At 42.6% G+C, this 13462-nt stretch overlaps 1 protein-coding gene across 1 annotated transcript in view; it reads right to left on the reverse strand.

The window, feature by feature from the left end:
* Positions 1–13462, reverse strand: part of Me2 (malic enzyme 2) — a 48429-nt gene that overhangs the window by 33776 nt on the left and 1191 nt on the right. The window contains exons 2-3 of the mRNA XM_059245874.1: positions 5061–5183; positions 1525–1658 (exon numbers count right to left, since the gene is read on the reverse strand). Of these exons, the coding sequence (XP_059101857.1) occupies positions 1525–1658; positions 5061–5171 (245 nt within the window). The 5' untranslated portion in view covers positions 5172–5183. The remainder of the gene's footprint in view (positions 1–1524; positions 1659–5060; positions 5184–13462) is intronic.

A 13462-nucleotide genomic window follows, 5' to 3' on the forward strand; every position in this document is an offset into this window, starting at 1 on the left:
ACAATGCCCCAAACCTGAACCAAGGCTACATTCTCCTCCTCTGTAGAAACTAACACTGCCCTATAGAACGACAGCTCTACAAATGAGATCATTTCACAGGGCCTTCAGGGCCTGCTCGCGTGCATTTTGTTGGGTTTAGACAGGGTCTCACTGTGTAGCCCAGGCTAGCCTTCAAGTTATGAACCTGCCCCTTCCTCATCAGTTTTTCAAGTGCTGTTAACACTTGAGAAGTAAGTGTGCCACCATGGCAGGGCTGCTCTTTTCGACCCATCTAACTTCAAGGGGCTTCACTTCCTAACTGAATAGGCTTTCTCCGGGTGACCTTAGCCCTTCTACAGTTTATCTGGGACATTCAAATTCCGTTTCACCAGGTAAGAGTTCAGAGCCATCACTAGCACACCTACCCTTACCAATATATCTGCGTCTACCCCTCTGGATTAACGGAGCCTTCTACCCCTGCACTTGCCCCTGTGTCTTCTTCTGGAACCTTGCTGCAGCAGTTTCTCCCGAGTCTGTTCTGTGCAACTATGAACACTTTCAACTTGTTCCCCAAGCGAGAATACTTAAACCAGAGTTCCACTTTTTCCATGGCTCAATGTCTTTCTTCCCCCTCTTACTTGAACTTCAGAGGAGATTACATTTTCTTCCCACCCACTCGCTTCTCAATGCAACTATCTTTTTGTCCCATCCAATCAACGGAACTACTCCCACAGGTCAGCAGTGTTTATATTTACCCCAATGAATTCAGACAACTCCCGCTACCTGCAATACCTTCCTTTCTCATTTTAACTGTTAGCTTGCAACAGGCTTTCAATTTTGGCTCAGATATCGCTTCCTTCTAGAAGTTTTATCTCATTCCCCAAGTTGGGCTACATGACCCCTCATGCTCTCAGAATAGAAAAATGCAATTTTCTACCACAACACACACCACAGTACAGACAGAATGCAGTTACAGTCACAGCCACAGCATAGCTATCTGCTGTTGAACTCCTAGAAGGTGGGGCTGTATGTTACTGGGTTGGTCCCTGGGCTATCACGGGAGCAGGTTAGTTATCAGCAGACACAACCTACTTAAAAAAGCCAGTTAGCTCCCTCATTATTTGATGTCCCATGGAACCTCAAGTCTCTACCAGCAAGAAAGCCCTCTTAGAGGCAGCCCCTTATTCCTGGATTCCTGCACTTCCAAATCTAGCAGCAAAATGTCACACACAAAGTGGGAGACCAGTGAAAGCTGTGGAATGAAATGGGAGCAAATCACACGGCACCTCCTGTTTCCAAATCACACGTGGAATGTGAATGCAAGGCATTATCATTGGCACAGAACTTATTTCTGCCCAATTCTACAGCAGTGATCACTAGCAAGCATGCCCTAAAGGGAAGATGACACAATCACCATAGGAGGAAGTAACTGATAAAAGAACAAACTTCACTGGGAGCGTGGACATTTCTCAGGCCATGAACAATCGCACTCTGATTCTAAAAAAGACTGCCAACATGACAACTAACCATCCCATCAGCGCTTACTTTTCTAAAGGGTTAGTCATTTTTTTCAAGTTTCTATGGAATCGTAAGGCTTGAATATCTTGCGTCTCTATTTTAGGAGGTAAAAGTCCTTGAAGACCAAGCATTTGCCGTTCTTGTAACGTAAACGCCATCCCCTAAAAAACAGAAGTGAAGAATTAAAATTAGTACTAACTGCAGGAGCAACAGCACCGCCCTTTAAAATACAAATTAAATGAAAATCCTGAAAAGTAAAACACCTTTTCCAGGAAGCTCAAAATGTTTTAAGGCTGATGACATCATATACGATGAATGTATGGGGGGGGGGGGGTCCGTCTTGGAGATGCTGCTGTGGGAGATGGAAGAGGACCTAAAGAACATCTAAACGTCTTGGGTTTGTTTTGGTTTTTGGATTGATACAGGGTTTCTGTGTAGCCCTGGCTATCCTGAAACTTGCTCCATAGACCAGGCAGGACTCAGTCTCCCTAGTGCGGTGCTAGGATTAAAGGTGTGTGTGCTACCACACCTGGCTACACTTAGTGCACATATTTTCTAATGAAGCAATATAACCTGCACAGTCATTCCAGAGAAATATCTAGTTAAATAGAGAATATGTAGGTATATAACAGTGATCAGTTCTAACAATGCTCCTAGATCACTTGGCTATTATAAACTACAAGTTCATTATCTATGCCATAGGAAATTCACGGTATATATCCATTGTATATCCATACAATGAATACCACAGAGTGCCAATCAAAGCACACTGTTAACCCATTTATGCTTAGAAAACTCACCAAAACTTCACATTATATATAGATGCATGTAACATATAAATGAAATCAACGAAATAGAGCTGAAAATTAATCTATGTCAAAACATATTCAATTTCCAGTTTTTAGGTGTGGATAAATTATATTAAAATGAACCCAGCAAAAATGCTTAGGTATTTCTTAAAATTCTTTCCTCCAAAGAAGGGATAAGGGATAAGAGCATTAGCCAAATGATCAGGAATCAACTTTTTTTTTAGTTCTGGAAAATAACCGAAGGCTTAGCATTTATCCAAGAAAAGCAGCTGAACGTAGTTTCAGACAACTGCTTGAAACACTGGATAATGCCCACTAAAGAACAGGATACACAAAAAGCTGCATAGGAAAAAGCGTAGGGAATAAGATGTCCACAGGAGTGAGGCACGGAAAAGCTCTGAGGTAGCTGGGGGAATACAACATCCAGGAAAAAGCCGGAAGATAACCGGCAGGTACGAGAGCAGGACTATACATGGTGTTTGAGTGGACCAGGCATGCATCATGCAACAGAGCCCTTAGCGAAGCACGGGAGACTAAATGGTTCTAGCTCCAGACATGTAAGTCTTTGTCCTTTCCTCAGCTGACTGCCAAACTAACCAGAGACTTCATTAGATATACAGAATAAAATACACACTTAAATATTACTATAAAGTAGAATCTGAGACATAGCTCAGTGATAGAAGCTTGCTCAGCATGTACAAGGCCCGGAGCTTGATACTCAGTGCTGGATTTGGAAGAGAAAGAGAAAGAAAGGAAAGAGAGAAAAAGAAACATCCTTCACTCTAAGAAGCCAGATAAGGGGTGTGTGCTGGAGAGACGGCTCAGCAGGTAAGAAGACAGGCTGCTCTTCAGAGGACTCGAGTTCAATTCCAGCACCCGCATTGGGGGCTCACAACCACTTGTAACTCCAGGCCCAGAGGGTTCGGACATCTCTGCAGGCACACACACACACACACACACACACACACACACACACACACTTTAAAGACAAATAAGCAAATCCCACATATGTACAAAATGGCTACTATGAGACATTAGAAAAGATACAAAGTAGATGAATGGTACTGTCCCAAAGGAACAGGAAATATACTCAAAAAGATAAACTCATGGGAACATGATCTTAAGACACGGAAAGTAGCAGAAAGAGACAAAAACTGGTGATGGCATAGGAACAGGGGCTAAGAATTGCTGCAGGGTTTCAGAGAAGGAGGAACCACCCATCTATGGTGGTGTGGAAAGGTCACTGGTGCTCTGCTTTGTTTTGCTTTATAACATTTCTAGGGGTTGAACGAGTCTCCAAGCACGCCCTGCTGGTGCTCTTTCGGCACACCACGTCTCCAGTCCTGGATTAGGAGTGAGCTGCAGGTTAAAGAGCATGTAGGATTTGGAGGCGGGGGAAACCGAGAAGGGAACTCCTTCTTTATGCACCCTGTAACTGCAGCTTGCATAACTCTCTGCAAGTATCCGACATGCTAACATGAGGAATACTCTGCAGGCCTCAAACTCCTGTAAACATGGTATGCTAAACAGCTCATAATTTTTCTCTTACAACAGAAAAAAACAGAATAGGCAAAAATTTTACAGCAAGTTTTTTTAAAACAGAACACACCTTTCATCTCAATGCAGCATTCCCAAGAAGGCATACACACTTCATATATTGTGATAAACACTATGTGCCCTCTTGCAAGCTTTCTTTAAGAAATCTCTTTTCAGATTACATTTTTAAAATATTACATTGTCTGAGTTAGGGTTTCTATTGCTGCAATGAAACATCATAACCAAAAAGCAAGTTGGGGGAGGAAAGGGTTTATTTGGCTTACATTTTCAGATCATAGTCCATCACTGGAGGAAGTCAGAACAGGAACTCAAGCAGGGCTGAAACCTTTAGTTACATACAATCTGATGCAGAGGCCACCGAGGGGTGCTGCTTACTGGCTTGCTTCCATGGCTTGCTCAGTTTGCTTTCTTAGGGAACCCAGGACCACCAGCCCAGGGATGGTACCACCCACCACGGTCTAGGCCCTCCACCATTAATCACTAATTGAGAAAATGCCTTCCAGCTGGACTTCAGGGAGGCATTTCCTCAACGGAGGCTCCTTCCTCTCTGATGACTCTAGCTCGTGTCAAGTTGACACACAAACCAGCCAGTCCATCTTGTATATATTTACCCAGAGTTACATTTTATTGATGACTGTTTTGTGGTGCTGAGGACTGGATCTAGGAACACGGTAAGCAGGCACTCTACCACTGAACTCTCCCCTGATCACACGCCAGACACGATGCAAAGCAGGTCAAAAGCCCCGTGTTATTCCCTCCATAGAAGGCATCAACAAGCAGGAGCTGCTTTCTGCCATGTTTTTCAGATGACATCAGCTGAGTTGCCAAGAGGTCTCAATCAGGTGCCAGTGTCATCCAGTAAATAAAGGTCAGAATGAGTCAAAACCTGAATGTTTTCTCGGGAGCTCTCGGGAGGCAGAGGCAGGCAGATCTCTGAGTTCAAGGCCAGCCTGGTCTACAGAGCGAGTTCCGGGACAGCCAGGGCTACAAAGAGGAACGCTGTCTTGAAAAACCAAAACCAACCAAAGAAAGAAAGAAACAAAAGCCAGCTGAATGAAGAGATCCGACACAGAAAAAGCAACCCTCCACAGGCCTTAGACAGCTACAGAGCTATCAAATACAAAACTTTCCAGCCTTATCAGTCCAAAAGCACACCTCTACAGGAAGATAAATCACGTTGGCATTAACGTTACTAACCTTGTTTGTTCTTGGATTCAACATGAGTGGCTTGCCTTTCTCCTTCAGGTGCAAATGGCGGCGGCATGTCAAAGCACAAGGAGTGGTAACAGCTCTTACCCGGGAAAACATCTTTTCTCTCCCCTGGGGAAAACAAAGTGCTGGTAAGAAACACACAGCTGCAAAGCATCACCCATTTCAAAGGCGGCCGTGGACGCTCACTGCACTCCGGAAAACGCTCTAGTTTAAAGGCATCACTAAGACAGCTGATGGGGAGGGAGAAACACTACTGATGTTACACTCCCTGACCTCGGCAACTGAGCTACACTTCCCTGTCGACCTGACTGGAATTAGAATCACCCAGGAGACATGCCTCCGATGTCTGTGATGATGTCTGTGATGCACTTCCAGAAAGGTTTAGTGGAAAACCCTACCCTGAGTGTGAGTGACACCATGCACGGGCTGGGGTCCTGGACTGAATGAAGAGGGGGAAAAAGACTAAGTCAGTGTTTATCTCCCTCCACCCCTTGGGTCCCAGCCTCGAGCTCTTCCGCTGTCATGGACTCTGCCATGCTTCCCCTGCCAAGACGGCCTTCACCCAAAACAAACCCCTCTCCTTATAAGCTTTTTGTCAGGTTTTGATCAGGGCAACCAAAAAATGAATATATAGTAGCCACAGAGAAGGTATTCCACTTTGAATACACGATACAAAGTTACAGAGGAAAGGGATATGATAGATGTGTAAAATGCATCTTTTGAAATTATTTTTTAAAAAATCTATGCAGTGGTGTCAAGTGTGCCAACAAATGCTGGAATAACCATTTAATTTATTATAAGACCCCAAGGAAGACTGAAATGGCATTACATATACTATATATAATATAGCTACCTACATACAGCTATATAGAACGAATATGGAGCTGCCTTGAAGGCTGAAATGTGTAGCTTTTGGTTGTCTATCTGCTGGTGTTATGGAAAGTCTTTTGGCTTCTCCCCTGCTCTTCTCAAAGTCCTGAGTGAATGGGAAGAACCTCTGCTAAGCAGACTGCCAAAGCCAAGTGACCTGCTCACCAAGCAATAAAACAAAAACACAGCTCGACCAACTAAAGACATTTCCTAAAGAACAACCGTAAAATACGACTTTCAAATCAGCGCTTGGGTCCAGCTTTCACAGAAGTTACAGGGACAGTACGGAGTTCTCGGGTTTACATTCCTTTTTTAGTTTCTCCTCTGCTTCCCCCAGGAGACACCACCGAAACAATGGGAAATCCCTAGGGAAGAAAAAGGGGCACCACACTTTAAATTTTATCATCGAACAAGACACTAGCTTCAAAGTGTCTCAAGACTATACTGTTTTATGGGCGAGCAATACTGTTTTATGACAGTGTAGGCTGGCAATCGAAAATGGGTGTGCTCTTCTAAAAGCAACAGGCCTGTTTGTATGTGGTCCTTGACCTAAGAAGGGTTTTCACATTTTTCATAGGGTTGCAGAAACACATAAGCAAAATAAAAGCAGAGAACACAAAGAAAATATCTGACTCTGAATACCTAAACTGTTTACTCACTAATTCTTTACTTTTAAAAAATGCTGCTGACCCCTGCTGCAGAGGCTACAAATCCCTGTCATCTGAAGGACGTAAAATCTCCTTCCTGTGTTGTACTTGCACACACCTCTAGGGGCTGGAAGTCAGCAGCATTTCTGGATTGTTTTCTACAGGTATTTCAATCCAGAGATCAGCAAATTCAAACCAGGCTAGTTTACAAGCACCGCTGATTGTTTAGTTAGGGACACTGAAATACTGCAGTTTTCAAGACGCTCTGCTGAAGCTCTTGTCTGCCGAGCACCAGAAATCAGAAGATAAACTGTTTGGGATACACTGTTTCAAATACACTCGCATAAGGCCTGGAGCCCCACCAACACACCCACATCTCAAGGGTGATGCTGATAGCAGACTTAATGCGAAGCTGAAGACTTCAACATTGTCACAGATGTTCCCACTCAGCTTAGGTAGCCATGGATACAAGTAACTTTAAAATAAAGTATGAAAGGGACTGTAGTGAAAAGAATGTGTGAATGAAAGGTTTTCTACTCTTGAAGAAAGTGAAAATCATTGTACATAAAAGACCAACACAGAGACGAATTTAAGCAGACATTTTAGGGAAGGAATTTAAGCACTAAGTGTGAGCCTCAAGAAAAGGTGACAGAGCAGGAAGTGGGAGAACAGAAAAAAAAGACGATTAAAGGAAAGACTAACAATCAAAATCTTCATAAACCACCTGTTCAAATCCCTCAAAGACCCATCTATGGTCCAATTCTGGCCAGCAATTAAAATGCAGCTGAGGCTTCTTTTAAGAGAAAGGATGGCAAGAATCGTGAGACAGAAGCAGAGTTCTGTGTTAGTGAAGATGGTACACATACAACATGAGCATCACATTAAAAACAAATCTGAAAAAACAAACACACCCTTGGAGATCTGGAGAGACGGGGGAGCAGAAAGGACGGAAGTGAATTTGACTTTCAATTTTTACTGCATGTAATTTTTTTTGTCATTCCTAGAATTTTAACTTATGCATGACCTGAATATCCATAAAGATACCCAAATTTACTGTTTGAAGATCACAATGCCAGGAGATCTAAAAATCAAATAGTCTAATTTCTTCAGATTTAAGTTCACTTTTTTCATTTACATGTTGAAAATTGAAGACACTATGTTAAGAGAATAGTGAAGTTTCTGTTTTCCCTGTCGTGCGGCTCCCCACTCCTCTGGAAACAAGTACTAGAACTTATTTCCAGACCTAGTTAGTGGATCTACTACCTACAGAACAATTAAGGGACAAAACTATTTATGTGTAAAGAGAAAACTTTTTCCTCTCCTTCCACATTTCAGTCACCAATTCTGTGGAGATGCAGCATCTCTCTCCTATGAATTACAGAAAATGCCTGACTAGCTGTATACAAGGCTTACTCCACACAATTCTACAGCAGATACAAAGGATGCTCTATAATTCCATTCAACTGTGATACTACACATCGTGTCAGACCAATAGGTAAAGGACCCACACTCACAAGACTGGCCTCACTCCAGCGGCTGACTCAAGGAGAAGACTGCCACTTTTACTTCTCACCAAGCAGCTTCCTGTCTGGCCTTGATCGTTTGCTACAATGGTTCACAGTGCTCAGAGAAAGACTTCCTTTACTTACTGTTTAACTCTAAAAGATACAGAAAGGATACAGATGAACAGCAAGATAGATGTGCTGGGCAAAGTGCGAAGGAGTGGGGTACACTGCCACCTCCCCTGGTCTTGCACATGTCTGGCAACCCAGAAGCACATGAACTCTTCTAATTCAGGAGGTTTTATAGAGCTTAATGTCCAGCCCCACCCTTCCCAGAGGTCATGGGTGAGGCTGAACGTTACAGTCCTCTAGACCCCGCAGTGCCCAGCCCCATCCTGGAGCTCTCCAGGAGCTTTACCCAGTTACCTCATTAGCATAAAATGATAGAATCAAAAAGTCTTACCAAGAACAACAAATGACATTCCTATCCCTCAAGAAACTCCAAAACTTGTAGCTCTCAGCAAAGAACAGGACAAATACCAAAAACCATCATATGACCCTGATGGTTTTTTTTTCTTACTTTTGATCTTTAAAAAAAAAATGACTCTTTGTCATTCTATACATGTATATAATACATTCCCGTAACACATGCACACATCCTTCTCCTCCCATCCCTCTGGCCGGCTCCCAATAGGTCCCCTTCCCACTCTCATGTCTTTTGGAGAGGGGTTTGTTTTATCCTTTCCCCGCCTCTTTTTATTGGGGGAGGGGGGTAGGATTGCATTCTATAGCCCCAAATCAAGTAAATCTTCCTGCCTCAGCATCTAAGTTGTAGGATTACAGGATGACACCTAGCTCCTTGAGATTCCTGCCTGAAGCAAAAGATTACAGCTATTTAAACCAAGTCCATAGCCTTAAAGTTAACTACACACTCATTAGTGGATTTACATACTTAAACAGATTTTCTTTGAATCACACCTATAATTCCACCCTCCTTAAACTTCTTAATTTATTGAAAACCATGAAAGCCCAATCATAGGAATTGGCATGCGCTGTTTCACCCAGTGTAACAGCTACTGTCTGGGCTCCTGGTTTGGTTTTCCTTTCATGTTCCAAACTACAGCCCTTGAAACTTTGGTTAGATTTGTTTCTTAACTTTTATGTAGTTATTTCTTTTCCCTCTAAATCCCATTCTTCCAAATAAAATTATTAAACAACTCCTCTACCCTAAATTCTCCTAGCTCTTCAGTGATCCCTTTCTTTTTGTGAGACAAATCTCCTATCTGAGGCCTCAAGCTTCCGATCTTCCTGCACCATTGCCTGGGGCGTTCTCCTGAGGCGCTAGACAGCAAACCAGGGCATCCTGCACACAGGCAAGCAAGCACTCTACCAACTAAACTACATTCCAGCCCTAATTACCTATTTCTGATTGGCATTTTTTCCACTTTATTGGTTCTATTTGAACCTACTCGTATTTTATAATTTAAAATTCTGGTTTCATTACATATTTCAAAGACCTTTTCAAGACTCTTCCAAATCACTCTAATGTCTCTAGTACTCAGATATAAATTTTAATTTCTTTCCTGGCATAATTTTTATCTGAGGTAATTTTCTTTTGGCAATTACAGCAGAGATCTTTGACAGTGGGCCCCTACATGCTATATGCTCTCTAGAAGCCAACTTCTGGAGGCCACTGAGAGTTTGCGTCCGTGAGATCCAGGGTTTACGGCCTAAAAGCAATTCTTAAATTAGTCCATATCTAAATGGATGCAGACTGTCAAACCCAGATTCAAGTGAGCTGAAGGTTTAGGACACACTTATGATGTAGGGTGACTGGCTTAACCTATTCCCATCCTAGGCAGGACAGACAGACTTCCTAGCCCTGCCGACTGCTCTCATACGTCTCACTCGGGACATAAAATTTTGGTTCCTATGGGTAAACAGGGCCTAGGAAATCCGTTTCGATCTCCTGTAGAGCAATAAACACTTCAGACTCAACCTGTCCTTACAGTTCCGTGTCTACCCAGGAGGAGTCTGTCTTCAGCTCCTGGCCACTGCTGGGAGGGTCTCTCTTCATTCCTGTATCTGAAGAGTTCCCTCTCAAACTTGCCTCTGTGTTTTTCTATTTCATTAACTTCACTGTTCAGGAAGGGGAGGGTCTCTCAGGTAGGTGTTTTTATCTGTATTCATGTCTATGTACCATGTGAGTGCGGTGCCCAAGGAAGTCAACTCGGGGTGTCAGATCCTGTGGAACCAGAGTTACAGACGGCTGTGAGCCACCATTCGGGTGCTGGCAACTGAACCCCAGTCTGCTGCAAGAACACGTGCTCTTAACAGCTGTACCATCTCCCCACCCCTACAACGCAATGTTCTTTATGTTCTACCATCACCCAAGTCTACCGCTTTCCTTTGTGGTCCCCTACTCCAGAGGGTCATGGAACCTGGGGTATGTTCCAGGAAACTCCAGTTTCATGGATCCTGGTTCTCTGCTGGCATGGCCACTGCCGTTCTCCCTGCCCCCTTTCACTGAACTCTGAAGCAGTGGACCTCTCTTTCTGGGTGTTGTTTACAGACGGCTTCAACTGTAAAGTCACTGCATGCCCTGGAGACAGAAATGAGACGGCGACCATCTGGAAAGGCTATCCACTAGAGACCAGTCTTCGACACTCTTCACAAGACAGAGGTCATGACTTGGTGTAATGAGCGAGTTTGGCAGTTAGAGACCTGAACTTGAGTCTGGACTCAGATAATGACGGGTTTGGAATGAGCTGTCACCGTGGAGATCCCAAATGATCTCTGAACTGGCATTGGGGTTAGTCAGGTTTTCACTGGCCTGTGACCACCTAAGGACATTTTTAGGACATTCATAATAGTAAATGTATCCTTTGTTTTTATGTTATTAATCATCACCTTTACTTTGTGGCAGTTAAATTCTATCTTTTAGGACAGGATGGGAATAGTGGACTTTGGAGGGGAATTCTGATGCTGTCCTTAAAGACACTGTTTTGCTATGTTCCAAAGGCTGGTCCTGAAGTCACTAATTAGAAAAAGCTGGCCTCAAAATCACAGCAGTCCTCCCGCCTTCCAAACAGCAAGATTTACAGTAGTTTTAAAGACGGTTCTTAACTTAGAAGTTGGCAGTTTCCTCTCTGGTCCCAAATACCCTCTACATATATACTTAAAAAAAAATAACAACAAAAAACCAAAAAACTGCTCGTGAAGTTTAATCCGGGAACCAACCACTCCACCAGAACACTCATTTTTCTCAATAAAATGAGGGCTGGGGACATGAGTAAAGTTCTTGCTTCCCAACCACGAGGACCTGAGTTTAAACCCCTAACACCCACACATAAAAAGCCAGTTACATGGGTGTAACCCCAGTGCTGAGGGTGGGGGGATTGTGACAGGCAGATCTTGCCAGTCAGTCTAGACAAAGGTTACTGCTTAGTGAGAGATCCTGTCTCCAAAGAAGATGGGAAGTAACTGAGGACATCGGTGGCCTCTGCACTAAGTGCACACAGGCACAACACACACAAAGGAAAGGTGAACCCAACGACAAACTTACAGAGTGATGGTGTATATACACCATGGTGATACACACTGTATCGTCATCCTGTCAGAAGCCTCACGGCCCGACTTGAAGGTTTTTCCAATAAAAAGGGCAAGCTCTACAGTCCAACTGCTCGGACTGAAACCCTGCTTTGCCACTTGCTGAATCAACTAATTTGTAGTTAAGTCACACCCTCCCTGAGTTTCAGTTCTCATAGCTCACGACAAGAGCTACTCAACGGGCTTTCTTCACTCCCTCAAGCTTTAAATCAAGACAGTTTAACTTTAAATAAGACTCAAGATGCTTTCTGCGCGGTTGTACAAACGCTCCTTATGAAGGAGCTACTGGCGAACAGTCAGAAGCTGCATTCTAAACACCTGGGAGTTTCTGCATCCACATTTTTTAAATGATTAAATTTAGAGGCTATGAGGATAATCAAGATTAACATTTAAAATATTTCAATCTCTTGGTCAAAAAGGAGACAGAGGGGGTTGGGGATTTAGCTCAGTGGTAGAGCGCTTGCAAGGCCCTGGGTTTGGTCCTCAGCTGCAAAAAAAAAAAAAAAGAAAGAAAGAAAGAAAAAAGGAGACAGAGATCCAGACAACAGAAAATGCTAAACAATATCTACATAAATATGTTCTTCACTTTGAAATTTGCAAACATTGATCAATTTCAGCAGTATAAACAAAATGATCACCTTCAAATAAACTAGTTCACTTTCCATAAATAATTACATTTTTATTAAACCAAATGTAACTTGGAACCAAGATTAACAGATTTCAGTGAGTTTTTCTTTCTTTTCTTTCTTTTTTTTGGGTGTGTGTGTGTGTGTGTGTGTGTGTGTGTGTGTGTAGTTTATTTCAACTTCAGTGAGCTATAATTTTAAACACAATATAAAATTTAGTATAGATGAGAATTTTTAAAATGGAATTAAATACAAATTAGGCATAAACAGCACTACAGAAGCTTTTAACTTAAACATCACCTCTAAAATGAGCAGGTTATGGAGGCTCAGGGGTGAATCACAGCACTTGGGAATCAAGGCTGCCTGGGGCTATGTTAGCCCCTTTCCAAACACTAACCAACCAACCAAATAAACACAGCAACCCTGAAACAGTGAGTCCTTCAGGACTCTGAAATGTAATTTCATTAAGTACACTAAACTCCTTATAGGGATGTGACTCAGCTGCTTCTTCATTCATTTTAAGAATAAACGAGGACCTTCTAATAAAAGCAAGGTCCACCAAGCCTAGTGATGATAAAGCATTGTATCAGCATTTCTGACCTCTGTATCTAACTTTCAAGCTTTCATAACTACACAAAAGAGCCAACTGCAGCTTACAATCAATGCTCAAGGCTGGTTTCTTAAAAATCCAGTATTTAAAAAGTTAAACTGTTGTCTTGTGTTTCTGAAAACCGTGTAGCAGATGTATAACCACCTAATTACAGCGGTTACACACAAGGTACATTTACTTTTCAATTTATTCGGGGGATGCGACCGACCGTTTCTTCTCTATCTTCCAGAATATTTGGAAACTAAAAAAAAAGTTTGCATTACTTTGCAATCGCTTACCAACATAAACAACACTTAAGGAGTATGCACAGTTCAAAAGCTATGAAGTTAGCTTGAGTTTAAAATCCAGTCCCTCGCTTATTTAAAGACTCAGGTCTTGAAATAGTTACTTAACCTTCCAAGGTATTTACTGGGACATAACAGCATTAACCTGAAAAGGTTATTCTGGGGTAACCTGTTCAGAGAACAGCGCCCAGACCATTTCTAACAATAGTGTTTTCTACTGTTACCAACAATTCCTACAC

This window comes from Peromyscus eremicus, chromosome 19 (assembly GCF_949786415.1).
Source record: "Peromyscus eremicus chromosome 19, PerEre_H2_v1, whole genome shotgun sequence".
In the NCBI taxonomy this organism is placed as follows: domain Eukaryota; kingdom Metazoa; phylum Chordata; class Mammalia; order Rodentia; family Cricetidae; genus Peromyscus; species Peromyscus eremicus.